General features: G+C 40.8%; 1 protein-coding gene across 3 annotated transcripts; it reads right to left on the minus strand.

Moving 5' to 3' along the window:
- Positions 1–652: 652 nt before the first annotated feature.
- cylda (cylindromatosis (turban tumor syndrome), a) lies at positions 653–21,697 on the minus strand. 3 transcript variants are annotated; one of them, XM_034041023.3, is made up of 17 exons: positions 21,384–21,697; positions 17,693–18,356; positions 16,682–17,029; positions 15,630–15,735; positions 15,291–15,389; positions 12,959–13,075; positions 10,342–10,706; positions 9,679–9,844; positions 9,063–9,204; positions 8,338–8,460; positions 7,198–7,289; positions 6,434–6,500; positions 6,197–6,329; positions 5,880–5,988; positions 5,516–5,634; positions 4,738–4,954; positions 653–3,780 (listed from the first exon to the last, which is right to left on the minus strand). In XM_034041023.3, exons 2-17 carry the CDS (start codon positions 18,182–18,184, stop codon positions 3,596–3,598), a joined length of 2,880 nt encoding a protein of 959 aa, XP_033896914.1. In that variant the 5' UTR covers positions 18,185–18,356; positions 21,384–21,697; the 3' UTR covers positions 653–3,595. The 3 variants fall into 3 exon arrangements, with proteins under 3 accessions (XP_033896914.1, XP_033896912.1, XP_033896913.1); XM_034041021.3 differs by lacking the exon at positions 12,959–13,075; XM_034041022.3 differs by lacking the exons at positions 12,959–13,075; positions 21,384–21,697 and adding an exon at positions 19,350–19,427.
- Between the last annotated feature and the right edge of the window lie 169 nt (positions 21,698–21,866).

The following is a 21,866-nucleotide window of genomic DNA, read 5'->3' on the forward strand; positions in this document are numbered from 1 at the left end:
ATGCAAGGCCTCCAACACAGGTGTAATATGTGACCGTGACAAAATTCTAGCCGCAGAATTTTGAACATATTGCAATTTGTTGAGAATGCTATTAGAGACAACAGCGAGCAGGGCGTTACAATAAATCAATCCTAGAGAAAACAAACACATGAACTTGCAATTTTTCAACTGCAGAGGAGTATAGGTCGAAGCCTAGCTATATTTCTGAGGTATAAAAAAATGAAACCTCGACAGTATTCAACACATGCGGTTCAAAGGTTAACCCAGGATCAAAAATCACACCCAAATTTTTCATTTTAGTTCTGAACTCAAGCATGGTACCATCAACCGACAGGTTTACAGCATTGGTTTTACCTAGCTAATGGGGAAGTATATAATATCATATCCTCAGTCTTGTTACAATTTAGGTGTAAAACATTTTGCAACATCCAATTTTTTATATCAGAGATATTGGAATATTAATCTAAATGCTTCACGACTGAACTAAAGTGACTGCAATAAGCAATTATTCACCTATATTACATGCAGCATTGTTTGTTTTTTTACAGGTTTTTCACTTGTAGGTTTGATGCTCAGGACCCCAGACCGCCAAGTATACTGCAGCTCATAAAATCAAAACAGCACAACTTCTACAACATATGAAACTGACATCTTGTGTTTAATAAATACATTTATTAAGAATAGCCTATTTTGAGATATATAATCTCCAGTCAAAAACATTTTCAGCACAACTTTATAATTTCATTTTGCACATATCCCGTTGTTTTTTGTTAGCTCTGCGGTACGCAGCTACTGTACTAAACAGGGCCCTTTCACAAAGCTGACTAGTTCCCACTGCAGCACTCAGTCACAACCACAGTCTAGTTTTTAAACAGTGTGATGTGTTCAAGGCAAACCTCTTTGTAGTAGTCCAGTTTGAATAGACAGTACGGTCACAAGGCAAAGCATCAGGGGAGCATTAGAACTTGAATACCAGCAGACCTGCAAGAATGAGAGCTGCTCATTGTGAACAAGTGGGCTTACTCATCCAGCACAGGAGTCAATAACAATCATACAAAAAGCTAATTAAAAAACAAAAAACAGCACTTTGTGACCCAGCTCTCTGTTTTTCAGTATAAAAGCCAAGAAAATACCTCCCACACTATGAACGTGATGGATGTACACAGCTTCTTGGTGTATGAAAGTTCACAGGCTGAACTCCTTTTGCAGGTTGGCTGGATCTGTGATTAAGGGATAGGTTTTATTATTAATCAAATAATGTAGTGTGGTATTCTCAAAGTACACACTGAAATAGCATGTCAAATCCAACCTCACATCCACAAAACATGAAAAACGAATGCACAGTTGCGTAGCCCATTCAACTTCTGCGTTTGGTTCCTCTTAAAGATTCTCTGTGTCGTTTAAGAGGTACGACTGCTGCCTTGGGACAGTTTGCTATCTGTTCCAGGAGACTTGTACAAACTGTTGTAAGCAAGTCTGCATTTTTCACCAAGGTCTGACCTTGACCCTATAAGTTGTGGACAAAAAGTCAAGTCTGTCTGGTTTACTGAATAAAGGACATTCATCCTGTCAAGTATTCTAGGACAGTCCTCTCTCTCCGATCTTCCTCCAAAAACAGTATTTAATTCATTATTAAGTGAACATCAAAGAAAACACCTCTGAGTAACACAAGAGTTACATACAGTAAACAATATACATTCTTTACAGATACACAGGAAACACTCTTCTGTTTCCCTTTCAAATGCATTAAGGCTGCTTCTGGATAACCCAAGACATTTCATATTTACAGATGGAGAAAATGCCACACAATCATTTGCACAATTGGTTAACACAATGACAGCACATTACAGGCAGCAGGAACACCAATTCAGAGCAGCTCTGAATGGAGTGTTCTTGACCAAGAGCTGGTAATATTTATGAGTTAAGCACATCTCTGGTTTAAAAAGCATTTACTTACTGCTTAAGTTATATAGTCTGTTATGCAGAGTACTTTTAACAAGGCTTCTTTTCTATTTTTAAACCACAGGTCACGGCCTTTCAGCGGGTCTTGTATCTGAAGATGCATTACTAAAGGTAAGCTAAAATGTGTTGCCGTTTATTTTAAAGTTTCTATTTTGAAATGGGCAAGTCTTGGTTTTACCTATTTTCTCATTCTGTTCATCAAGGTCGTTTGCTTTTTATGTACATTAATGAAGCTGCCTACTTTCTGCTCTCACTGCATCAATATTCCATTCTTGTTAAAGTAGCATCTTAACTGGGTCCTTGATCCATACTGAATGCTGCAATAGCCAAATCATTGTCTACAGGCATTTTCATTCTTGGCACTACAGTGCAGATCTATCTATCTATCTATCACTGGGCTAGGTTATTTATCGAATTCAATTTCAAGCCAAGTGCCTTTGCTTTTCAGTGTTCAGAACAGACTAAAAGCGGGCAAAGCAGGTGCACAACTGATCGTTTTTGACAAGTCGCACACACAAACCTGTTGCTAAAAACCAATGTTGCTCAAGCAGACTGTGTTAGTTTAGAAAAACAGAAAGCAACCCAATCGTCTTACACTGCATCCAAATCAATGCCCCCTGGGCAACGCAAAAAAAAAAAAAAACCCAAAAAACTGAAATATCACATATTAAGTTTAGCTAGGGTCACTCACTGAAAGGATATGAAGAGACCTTAATAAGAAATGACAAAAAACCAGGTGCATCTGTCAGTGTTACTGTTCTGTCATCCCATACACCTGAAGATATATCATCACTTACAAGACAGAAATATAAAAATGTGAAAGAAAGCACTCCATTTGCGCAGGGGCGAAATGTCATTTATACTAAAAGTCATGCCAAAACCTGTCTTAATAATCTTAGACAAACGGTGATCAATACAGAAACATTTTACACCAGCTAAACCACACTGTGGTGCATGACTTCTGACCCATCCAATATAAAGGTGCCCAATAAATGCTTTTAGAATTGGACAATCATGTAATCTATCGTACAAAATGCTGGCTCCAGTTCCTCTGCCATCTGACCTCAGACCTGGTGTATGTTAAAGCTATTCATTCAGTTTAACATTATTTACTTTCACATACTTCTATCATTTCTTGATTTGAGAGTATGTTCTCGTTTTGTAGAGTATCTTCTTTTAGTACTTAAGTGGCACTGAGCATACAGCATCTGAACACAACTCAAGAGAAGTAAATAAAAAAATGCAGCGGCAAACATCGTTAAATAAAGGGTGCAGGGTTACCTTGTAGTTTAACCCACCTACATCGATTACTGATCTTGCGAGAGACAGGACATGGTAAAAGAACCCTTTTTTTAAATCTTCCTTCAAGTAGTTTAGTGGAAGTCTTTATTACCTTTGTCATTGCCACACACTATATTATATATGTGCCTGAGCAACATAATTAAGCAATAAAAGCTGCTCATTGATGCTTTCATGCATGTACTACTATACTCTTCAGAAATGTGTAAGCAAGTTCCCTTTGTCCATCCATTATGTGGAATGGAGTAGGACAGACTCGCAGTGGAAAAAACGTGTCAACAGAACAACTCAAGACTGCTTGGTTTAGCACTCCTCATGATCAGGTCCAATCATTTCACTTGTATAAACTCATGGTCGGACTCTGGTACATGTACATGTACGCGTCACACAGCAGTCTCCGTGCAAAGCCTTGAATACTCTTGGGGTCCAGCGCGTGGAGCTCTTCAGGGGTCATCTTGAGGTATGCGCCGACCTCTGGACAGGGCGTGACCTGCGGGATATTGAAGCCATTCTGTCCTCCTGTGAGAAGGAAGGGAGGGAGAAAAAAAAGCTATTTCTCATTTCTCATTTGCTTAGTTTGTATTGTACAGAACAGACAGCCTCTTACACAGGTACATAATGAAGATTTTATCGAAAGCCGATCCAAACATGTTGAGAGCAATAGGTTTTTGCAAACTTTCTTCCCTACATTGTCACCCCACTACAGAGCCCATCATCAACCCCATGAGATCGTCCTGACAGGCCCCTCCAGCACACTGCAGGAATTGAAGGAATTCTCCTGGACTGGAGAGTGGTATATACTCCTATAGGTCACACACACACACACACACCTTCAGAAGCTCAAGGTCTTATTGTAGTAAGCAATAATGCACTGTACACAGAATGGTTTAGTCATTGGCCTTGGGGCGTCTGAACTTTGTATGAATAACTTTACTCAGCTTTGATGTATAAAACAAATACACTTCTCTCCAAAATAAATGATTTACTGCAGTTCATCAGCTACAGGAAGCCCATCCACTCATGGCTATAACATGTTCTGAACACTAGAGGGCGACTGTCTGAGATAACTGAGGCAACACAGTGCACTTGTCTAGTATATCCAGTAGGCAGCAACTCACTTGCATTGTGGATTACAGAGACTTCAGTCTGTATGCAAAAAACCTAGAATGGCTTTTGAGTTTTATGCAACTGCTTAATGCGGGTTTCAGCTATGTGCTATAGCTGGAAACTAAGGATACAGTTCCATAGCCTGATGATGGATTTAAAAAAAAAAATTCTACCAAGTATATGTTACACAGAATTAAACAACTTAATTATAAGCAAGTCATTTCAGAGTGTGTGTTAAACAGCACTACCAGATCACATGATTATCCTAGTTGTTTTTTTTTGCTCCTTTAAGTTTCAGTGACAATGCTTAACCCTGTGCAGAAACTCTGGGACTTCCTAAGGAAACGAATAGAAACAACGAAGCCCCACCGTCCCGGTCTGCCATGCTGTCAAAGAAGAGCCAGGCCGCTTCCCCCGGGCCGTACTTGACGAACGCCACGTAGTGACTGGTCTCTATACAGAGCACCGCGAAGAGCTCCATCCTCTGCCTGGGGAATCTGCCCTGCCTCCAGGCACAGTCCGCCAGCTCCTTCGGGAGGGACAGCTTGCCCAACTGGTGCCCTTTTCTCCTGTGGTGGAGATGCACCTACAAGAAGAGTAGAGCACTCTTATCTCAAGACCGTCCTTGCTAAGGCAAGCTTTAACAATGTTCTCTTTTTCCAATTACGGTATTTGTTATTATCGTTCAAGTCAACTTTTTATTTTTCAGTCTGTATCTGTTTGTGCCCATAGACAACATACATGTGGTTTAAAAAATAAAAAATCCTTTAATACAGCAATAATTACATTTTTTAAATACTTCTGACAGGCTGACACTGTATCTTTGTAATATTGTTTTATTCTTCACTTGTCTAACAGATAAGTGTGTGACCGAAGCTTCCATTGTTTATCCTATGTCCCCATCTTGTGGTTATTCCTGGTATTACATTTTTTTAGTTTTAGACATGAAATATATGTTTTTACAGTAGGTATGCTGTAATTGAGTATATGAACTAATATACGAGATTAGCAGCTGCATTAAGTTTCGTCTTGTAAAGTGCTTTCCTAGTAACACCTGCTGTTCTTTAACAAGCTTCTCCAAGCTTTGTCCTATAGGCACTGCACCGAGTAGTCTTCCTGTACACACAGTGTACCCACTCTTACTTACTTGTGTGTTGCATTTTTCACAGAACTGCTTGATTTTCCCAGCTGCGATATCTGCATCCTCGTAGCACTCCCTGCATTCGTACAGGGCCAGTCCACCGCAGATACGGCACTCCCTGGGAGCTGAAAACAACACAGGACATCTTCAGGAAGAGCGTCAAGAAAAAAAAACCTTTAATTTGCAAGACAGTGCTGTGTTGTATTTGTTGTTGTTGGTATCCTAATGCATTGAGACAGGCCTCTCTTGTAAACAGTATGTGTTCTAGTCCTGTTTTTAACTGCTATACTTCATGGCACTACTGTTCTTATAGATGCCTTATTCTACCGAACAGAATTGAAATAAAGAAATAAATAAGCAAATAACTTACTGTCTTCGAGTAAATCAGTGATGTCCACTTCCAGAGAAGGAAAGATTTTGTTGAACATCTTGAAATCTTTTCCAAACCGAGGCATTTGGATAATAAGGCAGGATGGAGCCTGGGAAGGAAAGAGTTAATAGCTGTATTGAGAATCTGAATTGACTGACTGATCTTCTTACTGCCAGGTATCTTGAGAACATTTAAAAATGAAACTTAAATATGCAGTGGCAATGTACATACATATTTTAAACAGGTAGTTAGGCAGCAGCAATAGCAAACTGGCGAGTTCTCCAACTCCTCAGACAGAAAGAAAACCTGTTTCTCACCTCTGCAAACTTCAAGTCACTGTTAATAAAGGACCACTCCAGCAACTGCTGGCTAGTTGGGACGCCAACCTTTTCATTTTTATCCATGAAGATTTGGTAACAGTAACAATCTTGGACTTTCTGTCCCATTGACCTGCACACAGAAAAGTTTCCATTGTAAATGATTACCCTCAAATACAGACTGCATCAGTCTTGCAAGAAAGACACATATGGAACTGCATTGTTTCATTAGCTTACCGAACTTTCAGCAATGGATCCACTCGTAAAATATGATGGAAGAGTATGTTCAGAAATTCTTCTGGATCTGCAAAAAAAAAAAAAAAAAAAAAAAAAAACACACAGGAGCATTGGTTTATACTTATTTATTATGGCAATGCACATATTTTGACAACAAGCCTTCAAATAAATGTCACCCTAGTTCTTTAGCGCTCCTCCCCCTTTTTAACAGCATGTTTTCAACCTATCAAAATGCTCTGCTTCCTACCACACCTCTCTGGGTAAAAGTGATCATATTTCCGGAAAAGTACATTAAAATCAGCACCTAACCCACTGATCCCGCCAAACCACACACCCAAGGATACAGCAATCTTATAACTCAACACACGAATCCAGGAAACATCTGGTATCGGACTATTCCTTTAAAAGATCAAAGCACATGTCCAGGTGCAGCCCTGCAGTTGTTGGAGGGCTGGTTCAGATCTAGGAGTTTCACTGGCACTTGGTTATTGGTACCTTAACATGAGGACTATTGGTTGCCAGAGCCTCAAATCAAGTATATATGGTTATGGGGAAACAACCAATGCATTTGCTGGATAGCGCCCAAAAACAAAATTGATTAGATCTTTTCAGATTCTGGAGATAACACTTAGAAATGAATGTTTTAGAATCAATTCTCAAAGCCTTTCTAATTGCAGCAATCACGTTAATAAAAAAAAAAAAAACACTCTTTCTCCCCAGCTCCTTATTGGGAGTGTCCCTGCAACTTCTTTGTTCTTACACACCTTTCTCCTCGGAGGTGAATCCAGAAGCAGCTTCAACTTTCTCAAGTATTCTCCGAAGTTTCATTATTTTCGTAGCGCACACGTATCCAAATCTGTGGAAAGCAAAGCAAATGTGATGTTCAGGAATGGGAAAGGAAGGGTCACAAAGTGGTGCAGTAACGCAGCTCCTCTGTACTGGCTTGTGAACCCCAGCAAGGTTACTGAGAAACACATGTGTTACACAACATGTGTGAACACAGGTGAACAAGGGGTGAAACCTCATTAGAGTTTGGGAAAGGTGAATGGCAGAGAGCTTGGTCAGGTGTCTTTTGTATTACTGGGTACGTAATCCCGTCAAACGACTCACCTGTCAACTCACCATCATCATCATGGATATAATAAATGAAGGTTCATATTAAATGGCATTTACAGTACTGCCACTGAAACTGGGTAAAACTACAGACTGTACCCCTAATGGAAATGAGACGGCATCCCCTGCTAGGCTACTGATCCGTGGAAGACTAATTAAAAGAAAGCAGCAGACGCTGTATTAAAATTCAACAAACTTCAAAACACAAGACAAAGCGACGGCGTTCCCTGTGCTGACTGGACTGCCACCCCGCTGTGGTTTACAAGGGCTTCTGGGATCACAGCTAAGCCTGTAGGGGACAGCTGCACAGGCTGCAGCCTGCTTTAATGAAACAAACTATTAGCACTCACCAGGCTAGGGAGTTAACTAATGCCAGTGAGGCCGCCAGAGTTTCATGTTTATACGCTGGACTTTATCAGCTCTCTACAAAATGTTGGCATGTGTGGGGTGGGGGAGGCAAAACAAAAAACAAATGCTGGCCCTGGTGCTGTTTGCATTATTAAATTTCTCAAATGAACAACAGTGCATTTACAATGTGAAGCCATCATGCCCACTTACAGCTACACAGTATGTTTGTTTGATGGAACGACGGCTTGGTGACTAGGGAACTAAGGAACTAGCACTCACACACGCAGAGGGTTCACAATGTCACGTACAGCAGCACTCACATGCGCACAGGGTTCACAATGTCACATACAGCAGCACTCACACGCGCAGAGGGTTCACAATGTCACATACAGCAGCACTCACATGCACAGAGGGTTCACAATGTCACTTATAGCAACACTCACATGCGCAGAGGGTTCACAATCTCGGTCCGCAGCAGATCCTGAGTCTCTCTATAGTACTCCACGTCACTTCTACCTCTCGGTCTCAGCAGCACTGTGTCGAGGACGGAGCTGAAGGAAAACAGGCTGCAGAAACACAAAGACATACATAAGCTTGGGAAGGAGAAGAGTCAGCTTGGCCCATCAAGGATCGTCCCTTCTTAGCACACCACTTGCCCCGAAGGGGATCAATCTGCTTCAGTAGCACAGAAGCAATTTGTTCACGTCCCTAGTGCTTTGGATGCTACACACACGGTTTAGAATGGGTTGAGGGAACAAAACAAAAAAAATAATAATACACTTGATATACCGTTATGGGAATAAATTTACCCATCAATAACTACACTTAGAAAAATATCAAAACAAAACCTAATAAATTCAATGTCAAACATTTTGACTGCAAGCCTTTCAATTTCATTAAAAGTTGCTTTATTTTTAAATTGAAATAGCAAAAAACACACACACAATATTCCAGCACGCCTCACTGAGCAGTTAGTTAGCAGTGTCCCACGACACACCCTGATTGTAGTTAATACTTGTCTATTTAGATGCTTTATTGTCTCTAAGAATAGACTATGTATTAATAACCTAACCCTTCTTCACCCACACATCTAATCGGCAGCTTTGCCCTGCAGCCGGTCTGCCACTCCCCCACAGTTCCCTTTCCTCTAAGCAGGTATGCTGCTCACCAGAATAAAGTGGAGTCCAGGTAACAAGAGTTGTAATGCCCCTGGATTCCTTTCTTCTTCCCCACCATGACCTCCAGCCCCTCCATGTCCATTTTGGGAGCGGTGTTCTGCTCCACCACCTCACTCAGGTAGCCCCCGAATGCTGAAAAAAGCAAAACGACACTCAACCCAAGACACTTCAAACTAGAGGGTAGGCAAATCTACCTGCCACGTTGAAGAAGTGAATTGCGTCACGTTTCTGTATGGTGTGTATCAAGAAGCTGATACCTATTAGACATCTTAACTCCATTAATAGCAGGGGTGTTAGATTAGGATTGAAACTTTAGTATTAAAACAGGCTTAAACTTTTAAAAGTTGAACACATTGGGAATTTCTGTAACAAAAAAGCCATCATGAGTGCTGTTACATTTTCACTACAAAAGTAATGTGGACGGCACATGTGTGCAGCATAGGAGTATATGGAAAAAAGACCTTGCACTGTTACCTGACCTGCATGTCTTAGACACAGGTTATACATTTAGGAACAATTCTAAACAATGCACACTTTTAATAAACAGGCTGTCTCTGTGTGTGGATTTGGGTTCATTCTTTCTCATAATAAAAGCAGGTCTATTACCTATTGAATTGCAGCGCTCAATCTGGTTGGAGGAGTGGTGTGGAGATGGGAATCTGGAGTCTGGCCTGCAGCTCTTCAGTTTGACGAACAGAGCTTTCTTTGGCGCACAGGTGAAGTAGCGCATGCCCTTGAAGGTGCCGTCTGTACAGCCAGCACATTCGTCCTCCTGCAAGACAGGAACACGGGTTAAAGCACCCCCAGAGCAGGGCTGCCAGCTCTCATCAGTCCTCGGGTAACCCCAACAGTTCATGTTTGTGTTTCAAAACCAAAAAAAAAAAATCTAATAAAAATACCCCTTGTTTTCTAGCAGTGCATATAAAACAGTGCATATAAAACACTCACATAATCAGCACCTGGAACAGTGATAAGTCTGTTGCTACAGCGATTGCTTTTCATTAGTGCCGGGTCAAATTGCTTATTAAAGCAAGGAAAGAAACACTGTTCTGAACAGTAGAATGTGTGTTCATTGATTTCAGAAGTCATTTCTGCAATGGTTTCCTTTGCGAGGTATGTTTGATACATAACTTATCAATAAGATTTATATACGAGCATGGTCATTTTTTGACACCCAATACAAGCAGTATATGGTACGTTCGAATATCCAAATTGGTGTCCCTGTACTAATTGCTATCAGACTACAATGCAAACACATGGGAGACTCACCAGTTCCAGTCCAGCTAATGGCTCGGTGAGCCCAGGGGGCTGCCCCACCCAGCGGATCACTCCGTAGAGAGGTGGGTTCTCCTTCACCTCCACCAGGGACCCCACCTCCAGGCCGTAATGGTTCCGGAGAGGCACTGCGAGGGCTGGGGGCTCGTGGACATCCCCGATGACAGACTGCACGGAAAGGGAGAGCGGCGTGGGGCTGACGCTGCCGTTGGGGCCACTCTTGTTGGTCAGGTTGAAGGGCAGCGAGTGGAACTTGCTCTCGCCGGACAGTGATGGAGTGGGGGGAGCCCGGGAGGGAGGAGAGGTCTGGCTGAACCCAGAGGAGGTGTCCAGGAGGGACTTTGCAGGATCTTCTCCAACTGAAAAAATAAATAAAATGACATGCAGTGATAATGCTAAGAGAAGAAGCACATTCAAATTTAACTGACGCAGTAATACTTGAATGAATTAGTGCAACAAATGCATCCATAAATATGTTCCTCAAGCAGAGGTTTTACTTAACCTCTATTTGGATCACAATTAATGCAGAAAAGAATACACCTGATGGATTTTTACAAAGACTGGTTAGAGCAACAAATTATTTTTAGGTCAAACATTATATTGCTCAGAGGACAAGGCAGCTTCATGTAAGTGATGCTAAAACAGCAGCTGTTGATATACAAGACCTATATTCACAAAGCTTTAGAACTCAATGTTACGTAGGAGTTGAAACTTTGTGATCAGGGCCCTCTACAGAATAAAGCAAAAAGGAAAAGCGCTGACATCTTATAAGAACACATGAAAGTTTACAAACGAGAAGGGGCCAGTCGGACCATCTTGCTCGTTAGGTTGTTAGTAGCTTATTGATCCCAGAATCTCATCGAACAGCTTCTTGAAGGATCCCAGGGTGTCGGCTTCAACAACATTACTGAGGAGTTGGTTCCAGACTCTCACAATTCTCTGTGTAAAAAGTGCCTCCTATTTTCTGTTTTGAATGCCCCTTTATCTAATCTCCATTTGTGACCCCTGGTCCTTGTTTCTTTTTTCAGGTCAAAAAAAGTCCCTTGGGTCGACATTGTCAATACCTTTTAGAATTCTGAATGCTTAAATCAGATCATCGCGTAGTCTTCTTTGTTCAAGACTGAACAAATTCAATTATTTTAGCCTGTCTGCATATGACATGCCTTTTAAACCAAGAATAATTCTGGTCGCTCTTCTTTGCACTCATTCTAGAGCAGCAATATCCTTTTTGTAGCGAGGTGCCCAGAACTGAACACACTATTCTAGATGAATTCTTACTAATGCATTGTGAAGTTTTAACATTACTTCCCTTGATTTAAATTCAACACTTTTCACTATATATCCGAGCATCTTGTTGGCCTTTTTTTATAGCTTCCCCACATTGTCTAGATGAAGACATTTCTTAGTCAACATAAACTCCTATGTCTTTTTCTTAGATTCCTTCTTCAATTTCAGTTTCTCCCATATGATATTTATAATGCACATTTGTATTGCCTGCATGCAGTACCTTACACTTTTCTCTATTAAATGTCATTTGCTGTGTGTCTTTTTACTGATCACATTTTGCTGGTCACCCAAAAATCCTCATTTTGGCATTTTCAAAGACACTTTTATCTGAACCTCAAACCAACGCCCCCAAAAAGGTTCCCACATTCTAGATCCAGAGCTCTTGTATCACTGGGTTTTAGAGATTTGCAAGGCTTTTATTAATGTTATATATTCTCATCCAACACTGGGTACCAACAGAAACCCCTAGGTCTTCCTATAGGGTACCGAAAGCATTCCAAAACCATGTCTTCTTGAGAACGGGTCAGCTCAACAACTGCAAATACTTACCAGTTAAAGATGTGTAGCAGTTCTTGGTTGGACTCTGCAGCAAGTTAATTAACATTATGTAATTAATTGGAAATAATGAAAATTCACAAAATGTGTAAATGCAAACACTAAACAAGAAACAACTGTAGGTCATTTGTAACAGCACTAGTAAAAGCTGCATCTTATCAGACGCGGGTATTTACATGCGTGATCATGCATCATGGGGCACTACTAAACTACATGAGGTAGCAAATGGTACTCTGAACAAACGATCTTGATAGCAGTGTTGTTCTACTCTCAAAACACAGTCAAGGTTGGTTCATACTTTGCCACTGGGAGGGCACTGCGACCAGCTAGAGAGGAGAAAAATGAAACTCTGGCAAACAGACTAGAGAGACAGTTGCAGGATTGAAGAATGAATCAGGCTTTGAGAGACATGTGCTCGAATCAAGGCTGTTAGGACGGTGCTGCTTGACCTTTGGGGGGGAATACATTTACCTGAATGTGGCCTCATGTTGCATTGCTGTAACTCACAAGCAGGGTCACAGACCAATGTTATTGCAATGATCGGCTGATCTGGTAAATGCCAACAAGACGCCTCTGAAAACGAGACACCAGGCATTGCAATTTCACAATGATTCAAGGCAACACTATCACTGTAACTAAACCACAGGAATAAGGGACGGACACTCCCGAGTTCCCAGCAATGCTTTTACACTGGAACTGGTTCAGTTAATGGGAACGTTGCTATCAGGCTGTTTTGTTGTAGCGTACCCGGTTTAGCCTTTTGTATTACCTTCATCAATGTACCATGTGCTTTTTGATTTGGATTGGGGCTGGTGATCAATAGTGCTGCCATTTAAAGTGTAATAAAATGCAGATCTGCTTCTACTTCCAGACTGGGAAGTAATTCCTGTAGATGACAAAGTAGATCAAAAATAAAAAAGTACTGTAGGATGAATAGATCTGCCTAAAGAACTCGACTGAGAAATAAAAAATATATATATATATATATATATATATATATATATATATATATATATATATATATATATATATATATATATATATATATATATAAGGTTTTGAGAAATGCGTTACAAAAAAGTGTCTTGTCACCCAGGGTAGGACAAATTTGAACATGCCTCAAAAATAACCTCCGATTACTAACCCTTTGAGTAGCGAGCTCTAAAATGCCCTGCCGAGTTTTTTTTTTTTTTTTGTCTTCTGCATGACAAAATAAAAAAGTATAGGGAAAGGTTTTGACTAAAAAAATAACAGGTAGGCAATAAACAACGGTGTGGAACAGCCACAACAACACGTCCTACCAAAAAAGAGAGAGAGACATGAATAAATCATATCCAGGTAAACAGGTGCTGGGGGCACAGAGAGTGAGAGTGTCTAATGCTTCAGCGTATGATACTCCTTGAAGCATGGAGCAACGCACAGAGCTTGGCGCTGCCTCTTCGCTGGACGCCCGTCACTTCTTGTTGATGGTAAATATTCTTCACTTATGTCTTCACGGACACACTCGCCGAAATCCGATTCAGTGGAAGAATTGTATGTATTTCAATGTAAATCGGAATCTGAATTCAATATTATTTCTAATACTTCTTTCACACCAAGCAATTTTCGCTGGTTTACAGACATTGTTGACAATTTTGTGAATGTGCTTATTGTATGTAATTCAGTCATTATTTGGCAGAGGGTGCAAGAGACCAATAAAAGGTGTTACAGAAACCTAGTGTTACAATATCATGTTATCGAGAGTTCTGTAGGCTCAGTAATTCAAGTTTAAAGTTGCAGAACGTACCAGAACGTTCGTTCTCCATGGGGACCAGAGAGCAGTGTACGTACCGGTAAATAGTCTTATTTAAATAAATAATTCAGCCAGTGACTAACAATGACTTAATTTAAGTGTAGGTCCTCAAACTGCCCGATTCATTTCACTTTTCATTAAAAGGTGAGCTTCAGTTTTGCACTTTGGTTGCTGCCAGAAAGCATCAAAACACATTGACGAGGGGGAAAAGACAAAAAGTTTAAGTTACTCTGCCTCTACATCTACTGTTTTCCCAGTCTGTATAATAAGGCTTTATAAACAAAAGGACAGAGGAAAGGATCCAAGCATGAAACTGCCTTTGTAAAGTTATATATTCAGAAGAAATGCTTTCACACCATTCGCTTCCCCTTTGTATTAATCACTCTTTTAAGCCCTTCGCTTTGACAATTTGTCACGCAATTCTCCAGCTTGCACCTCTCGACTGGAGTTGTTTTTTGTTTTGAATCTGCAGGCCGACAGATATGCCATTCTCTTGCATTACCAAAGGGTTTGATTCCATTTGAAACAGGAACACAGTCATTTCATACAGAGGAGGAAACTTTAAAATCAGCAATTTGTATTGAAGCAAAGCCAGCAAAAACACATGCCGAGGCAGGTTTGTAATCATAATGAGGGAAAGATGCAGAGCTGCGGAGTACAAACAAAGCATAGAGTCAGAGGTTTGAAACGTTTCGCCAGCGCGAGGTTTAGAAAATTCAAGCAAGGACCCTGACAGCACAGCCTCCGTTTCAGCAGCGCTTTCCACCCACACAGCAGATCTCTTAATTGTACATCCCATTGGCCTTCACACTTTTACATAAAACTAACCACAATAATGTGCAATTATCAGAAACACGTGTGTATTTTTATTTTAAAAAAGGGTGCTACACAACTTAAAATGTAATCCTTTAGTACACTCGGACTTCATGCTTGCTAGTGAAACTATCACGAGCTTAGCTTTACAAATATTGCTGCACTACCCCAGAATACCACTAGATGACACCCTGCTTCTAGAGAATGAGTGTCAGGACCAAATCCCACAGTAACCGTACCAACTTCAAAGTGTGTAAATTGGAGTGTTTTTGCTTGACTACAAAATACAGAAGTATTTTTTGGTATACTTTTAAATCAAATAAAACTAACATCATGTGTGTGCATTTAGAACAGCTGCTACGCGTTTGCAAGAACCAGCCGTTTAACCTGATGCAAACAGGCAGGAAGACCAGGGTGCTTTCTAGCAACACCCTGGACTGAAATGGTCCATTGGTGCCAGGGTGCCGAACTGCGTATTATTTGCTATGTACCTTACCTTTAGATTTGGGCTTGCTCTGATTGGACAAGCTCTTCTCTCCTACCCCTCTTGATGCAAAGATGTGCTTCTGGAGTCTCTGGTCCTGCATGGGGAACTCTAGAATACACAAAACATTTGCATAATCAACATTTTTTTTTAGTTTATTTCCAACAACAACAACAACAAAGAAAAAAAAAGGTACAACCTAACTTTAGAAAGCCCGGGGATCAGTTTGAAAAGACATCCCAATACAGCTGAGAGCATTAGAAATGTCACTTCCATCGCGATGCTGACTACTGGAAACAAAGTTACAAATAAATACAGAAAGATAACTGAAGAGTCAAGAGAAATACTGACCTGGTATCACATCAGCAATATGCACAAGACGAGTGTGTTCTACGCTTGCGAAACTACACAGCAGTTTATTATTTATCACTCCATCCCAGTCACCGATAGGCTTGTCCTGTAAACAGAAGCACCTTGCATCATTACCCGCTGCAGTATATCATTATCTCGTAACCATCTATTTATATTCCTGCCTCGGGCGTTCCACCCTCTGAAGGTTTGCCAAGTGGGCTGTGAGACGGCTTCTCCATGAAGAACAGGTCACTTAGGGATTCAATCTACACCTGACCAAATGAGTTTGCAAAACTGGTCTGAAGGTTTCCGGGTTAGCAACACCGATCCACGGCTACAAGCTCGTGCAATTTGCTAGTTGAAATGATTCTGTCGTTCTCATAGCAAAACACAATGCTCAGTGCAACCAGGCAACAGGGATCAAGGCGGGACAGCCAGCCCTGTGCGCTACTGTAGAAGGTACTCCCTCCTGGCAACTGTAATCCCCCAGGCGGTCGCTGCTCTGTGAACAGACACAGCCCTTCCAGCCTCCGTGCTGTACAGCAAATCCAAACAGTCTGCTAGACAGGGCTTTGTACCTGGCTATTGGGGGGGGGGGGGGGGGGGGGATCACATCTAGAAGCCAGATGTTAAACAGAACGTATTGATAGATTTTTATTTTGCTCTGAAAACACATCTGGAAATAAGGTGATCATTCTGTGGTTAAGAAGTACTGTATGCGGTAATGTGTGTGTCTGTGGGAAGGGGAGGAATCCAAGTGGACACAGAATCAGGTGATCTGTCTCCTACATGATCAGCAGTAACAGGTTACTGTTTTCAGAGTTTGTAAACAAAGGAAAGGCCATGCTGTAATTATACAGGACGTGGAAAACCAAGTCCTGATTTTATCCCAACAGATACAGAGAGCTGCCGTTGTAAGTTTGTATAGTGTGGTGCATAGGGAGTTTGGGTGTGATCACAACATTGAGTACCAATAAGCACACAAACAGATACAGTCAGGTGAAAATAGCCAACCAGTTTTAAAATCATAACCATGATAGTTGTTTTCTTACCATGTCCACTCCAACATAGAAGCCTAAAGCTTCATTCCCAGGCAGAAGGTCACAGAATATGACAGTCCCGTGCTCCACTCCCTCTCCGTGCTTCACGATCACTCTGGAGTTGATCTCCAGTGGCACTGCTCTCCAGTCACTGTCTCGGGGGTCCACCAGTGCAGAATGGTCCGTCTCCAGGTCGTCTTCTTCTTCATCTTCCTCCTCCTCTTCCTCCTCCTCCTCCTCCTCCTCCTCCCACAGCTCCAGCTTGTCCAGGGCCACGAAGACCCCACACTCATCCTCGCAGCGGAAGAGCTGCTTGCCTTGGTAGGAGCCATCGGTAAAGCCGTGGCCCCTCCCTTCCTCCTAGTGGATTAAAAGGAGAAATGCACCAGTGATGCCATTAGCCAAAAGCTTTTCCTTTTATATAACAAAGAGTAAAAAGAACAAGCAAATAAAAGAACTAAAACAAAGATGAACTACAATGCTGAACACACTTAACCCCCCACCCCCCCCCCACCCCCACCCCCACCCCCACCCCCCGAACAGACAGTAACCCAGACTGCCTTTAATATCTGGCCTGCACTGAGCAATCATGACTTACAACTGTTGCATAACCTTGCTCAGATACCAAGCAGCTGCACGGTACGCAAACTGGATCACTCAGTACAGTACATGCACTGAAGAACTACTATCCTGGCAACCAGATCTGTGAAGCAGCTGCTGTTCAAATCTCTAGGGTAATGGGATTCCTGTTTAGTCATACCAGATGATTTCCTTTGCACAGAGCACATTATATACTTTGTTTTTTACACCAAGCAAGATTTAATAACATTTAGAAGATTCAATAATCTGTAGCGTCTATCAATTATTGTTGCAAATACGGTACTGTAATAAGGTGTGCTCGGTACTGTACTACCCTAGTGGATGATCATTTTACGGCCAGTTGAGAACCTTGTAAAAGTATAATGGGATGAGCAAAGTGTTATATCACATCTTAATGATATTAATTAGTATACTGACACTTACCAATAACTCTACCCCAAACCAGATTCCTGATAGTGTCCGTTCAGGCATCAGAGGCCCTTTGAACCTCACCACCCCTGGCAGTTTGTCATCCCCAGACCGGAGCTGAACTCGGACTTTTGAACCACAGTCTATTTCCCGTAGCTGTTCAAGCCTGGGCTTGTTCTTGAAGAGGCAGTAGCGCTCTTCACAGTTCGTAATCGCCAACAGCAACTCAGAAAGCTTCTCATCAATGTCAGCAATGTCCTTCTCATCGAAGCTGAGGACCACGCTGGGCTGCTCCAGGATCCTCAAACTCTTCTTGCCTTTGTTGGCTGGAATGGGGCGGCCCAGGGATGAACGCTCTTGGCACGACTGTCCTATGCTCCCCCTGGGGATCTTCAAGTACTTCTGAGGCGGCTTCTCCACCATGCATTCCTGCACCAGTATGTAGTAGCGAGGATCCTCCCGGAAGGCTGTGTTCATCTTGTCTTGACTCCATAAGACCGAACTCATTATGACACCAGATTAAAACATGAGCTTCTGCATATTAGAAAGGGCCCATGCATTATAGGAACATACAAATACAAGAATCATGGGGATATTCCTTTGAGATGTTCAATTTTCTGCATGTTCTTGTCTTTTAATGCTTCTGCATTGACTGGTCATCTCTGTAGTCCATCAAGTCCTGTAAGACAGAAGTCCAGGGCGTTTAGTTAAACTTGTATTACAGTACAGTTAAACATAATTTGCTGTGAAATTCACATTTTCTACCATCTGGCTTAAGATTTTTTACTACAGGGTCAAGCCAATGTTCTTTAATCTTTCGTATAGGAGAGAGTAACAGTGTATTTTAATTTGTGAAGCCAAAACTTATCCTGGTGAAATAACAATGAATTTGTCCAGCCCTGGCTCATTTCTTACCTGTTCACTATCTCCTTTATTAATATTTAGTCAAAATGAAACTCAATTTTACAAATGCTGGAGCTCAGGCATGACAAACATTGTGAAAGAAGGATGCTGATACTGCTGTATTCACAATGCACAAACTCTACAGAATGTTAAAAGAATACCACCAAAGAAAATGTTTATTTTAGTACAGAACAAATTGATGTAAGCATGTGCTTGACACACTCATTTAAAATAACCACTTGTTTAAAGATAAATAAATCATATATCTATCTAATATACAGTAGCTATCTAATATATCTATATATCTATATATATATATATATATATATATATATATATATATATATATATTCAGACTATGAACATACTTACTATTTTTGCTTTAAAAAGCACACTTGAATATTTGTCAGTTCTTCAGAATTAACAGCAAGACTACACTACTCTCTGAACTGTATATTTTCTACAAGATCACACACACACACAAATCACTTGTCAAACCACAGTTTCAAAGCACACTTCAGTATACGATCCGTTCAAATGTGCATGAGATTTTATAATCACTTTGCATGTTGCTTTTAATGACTTCTACAGAGAAGCTAAGCTGATGATTCAACCCTCAAGATGTTCAAGACTGACAACATGTTTTGCCAAACATGCAATTGCCAAGTCCTTAAAGAATAAATAACCAAACAAGTTTATTACTTTCAGAGAACCCACTGTCAAATAAAGCCTTGCTGCAGCATTGTTGGAAAGTGAACGTTGTTTTTACCTCATTTTAACTGCCAGACTCAGCTCTTTCAATTCAGACCCTTTCCTTTCTTTCTTTGCTACATCTGAAGCAAGCTGCGTATTAGAAATTGAACAGGCTCAACCCAGACTCCGCTGAGCAGGGGGTTTTCCCAGCCCTGAGAAACCCCACATGCTGAGCACTAGAAGTACAAGTATAATACGGAAATGAACACAACTTGCACCACAGGGCTGGGAACCACAAGGGGAATTCTCAACCCTGCTACTGCCAGAATTACCCTGAATAATTCATACCATCAACGCCCACATGCTCTTAGTTCAGCTGACAATACAATTGTACCACAAACATGCATTGACCTATAGGCTAGATTACCAAATCATTATTAAATGAGCAGTTGGAAGCCCTTCCAAGCTGTGTAAAGTTACAATCATGAACTGCATTTAGCTTCTTCAGTTCACTCCCAATGTTCAATCCTTCAGTACATAAAGACAGTAGTTTAAAACATACACTTCTGTAGACAAAAACAAACAAATACAATAATACATGAATTGATCTGAATGACACTGGCACCCACTGAAGACGTGTGCTTGGAGCCTGGCACCGGACGAGAAAGCCCTTTCTGTTCAATTGCAAGAGTGCTCAAAAACAGAAACCTTCATTGTGCACTAGTTTAACTGCGGTGTCACAGTGCCTCCTGTGGATGCAATGATGCACTACAGCAGAGCAGCCCACAGGAAGAGTAGGGTACAGATAACTGCCACAGTCAATAAGACAAGCTGTTATTAAAGTACTGTGCTGTTTCCTGAAGATGGGATTTATAACCACCCACTCCTGCAAATGGCAACAAGAAAGAGTGGCAGCAGCATGGCAGTTTGAGAGGGGGGCGGTGTGTCTCCAAGGTCTGTCTTCAAGGAAACAAATCCCCAGAACAACATGAATTATCCACTCAATCCCAAAGCTAAAGGAGGTTTAAATCAATGTTAATGCAGTATGCACTGACGCATTTTAAGACATTAACCGACCTGTAACTGCATCCTTAAATAAAAACTGGGCCATTAAAAAAAAAAAAAGCCATCGCTCATTAGGAATAAATTATATATGCATACATAAATAATTCAATAAATAAAGGGTACATTAACAGATAAAAAAAAGCCACAATAACGATGCAAGTATATTTGTTACTGTAGCAGTATGATGGGAGAGTAAGCTGTTGCCTTCACCCTTCTTAATTAAAACTTTGACAGCATGGGTTAAAAATGTGATAGGTATGTTATTTAAAATGTCTGGGGGTGCAAATGTAGTTGAATGAATCGGTGAGTGGAGCTACAAGTCACCTAGAGTTATAAAAGCCTTGCCAGTGAGCATGTGGACTGAATGGTTGGCATCAAAACTGAAACGCCATCACGTGGTGTGGTGACATGAACTCATTAGGATTACACAGCCCACCAGAAACTCTGTACTTGCATGATTTACAATGGGTATACACTAAGTTATTGTTGCATGTATTTTGTATCCATCTAGGGTTAGAGCCACACTAAATTACCGGTACATAGAATTATATACAGTTATAACTGCAGGGTACACAAATGTTATCTTTATTTACATATTTACATATATACACACATATATATATATATATATATATATATATATATATATATATATATATATATATATATATATATATATATATATATATATCTTTTAAATACCTCTCAACACAAAAACATCTGTCAAAAATTCTGTGTATTACATATACGCTATGTGACCAGCTACAGTAACTTTCAGTAGCTCTGTTTACAAATTAATTCTGAAACCTGGACGTATGTTATCTTGCAATGCGACGCAAAAAAACAAAAAACAAAAAATACTTTCGATATTGTTTTTAGCTGTAACGGGAAATAAAATAATCCTATTGACCCAGGCCTTGGTTTAATTTTTTTTAAAACCCGGTATCTACTATGACATCATTTTTAGACCACTGTTACAATATTCGTGAAGGGTATAAAGGAACGGTAATACACACCGCGAGAGGTCGGTTTACATACAGCTTACCTTAATAACCTGTGTCTTCACATCACAGTCAGTCAACACACTACCTTCGGACTCCCATTTACAGCACAAACGTTTACGCGAATATAATAATATACCGCTGTTTTGGTTCTTCGTGTTGTCAACGATAGGCTCCTAGAGAAAACCAATCGCGACATCTTTTTTTAAAAAACACCAGACCGTGGAGATAAAAAAAAAAAAAGCTAATTCTAAAAATACACCCAGCAGCCTGTTGTATCGTTAAAAGCTCCTTGTAAGATTATTTACAAGAGGAACAAAGTTAATCTGCCTTTAGCACCGCCTATCCTGGCACATGATTGGTGGGAAAGCTTTGATGGAAAACTACAACTGTCTCGATGTCACGTCACTCATTTGTAGACACGCCCACGAGGTCCGAAGTTTGGTTGAGCGGCGGGTGGGCGGGAGTTCGTGTTGAATGACAGTCCAGTGCATTCTGAAGTGGGCGGTGCGGGGACAGGCATTTAA

The sequence above is a fragment of the Acipenser ruthenus genome, chromosome 19, assembly GCF_902713425.1.
Source record: "Acipenser ruthenus chromosome 19, fAciRut3.2 maternal haplotype, whole genome shotgun sequence".
Taxonomy (NCBI): Eukaryota; Metazoa; Chordata; class Actinopteri; order Acipenseriformes; family Acipenseridae; genus Acipenser; species Acipenser ruthenus.

Excerpts from the sequence above, each read along its gene's own strand:
- cylda (XM_034041023.3), bottom strand. The coding sequence starts at position 18,184 with ATGAGTTCGGTCTTATGGAGTCAAGACAAGATGAACACAGCCTTCCGG. Across the intron at positions 5,989-6,196 it reads GTGACTTGAAGTTTGCAGAG|GCTCCATCCTGCCTTATTAT; the intron begins GTGAGAAACAGG and ends TTTCCTTCCCAG. Across the intron at positions 3,781-4,737 it reads CAGCATGGCAGACCGGGACG|GAGGACAGAATGGCTTCAAT; the intron begins GTGGGGCTTCGT and ends TCCTTCTCACAG.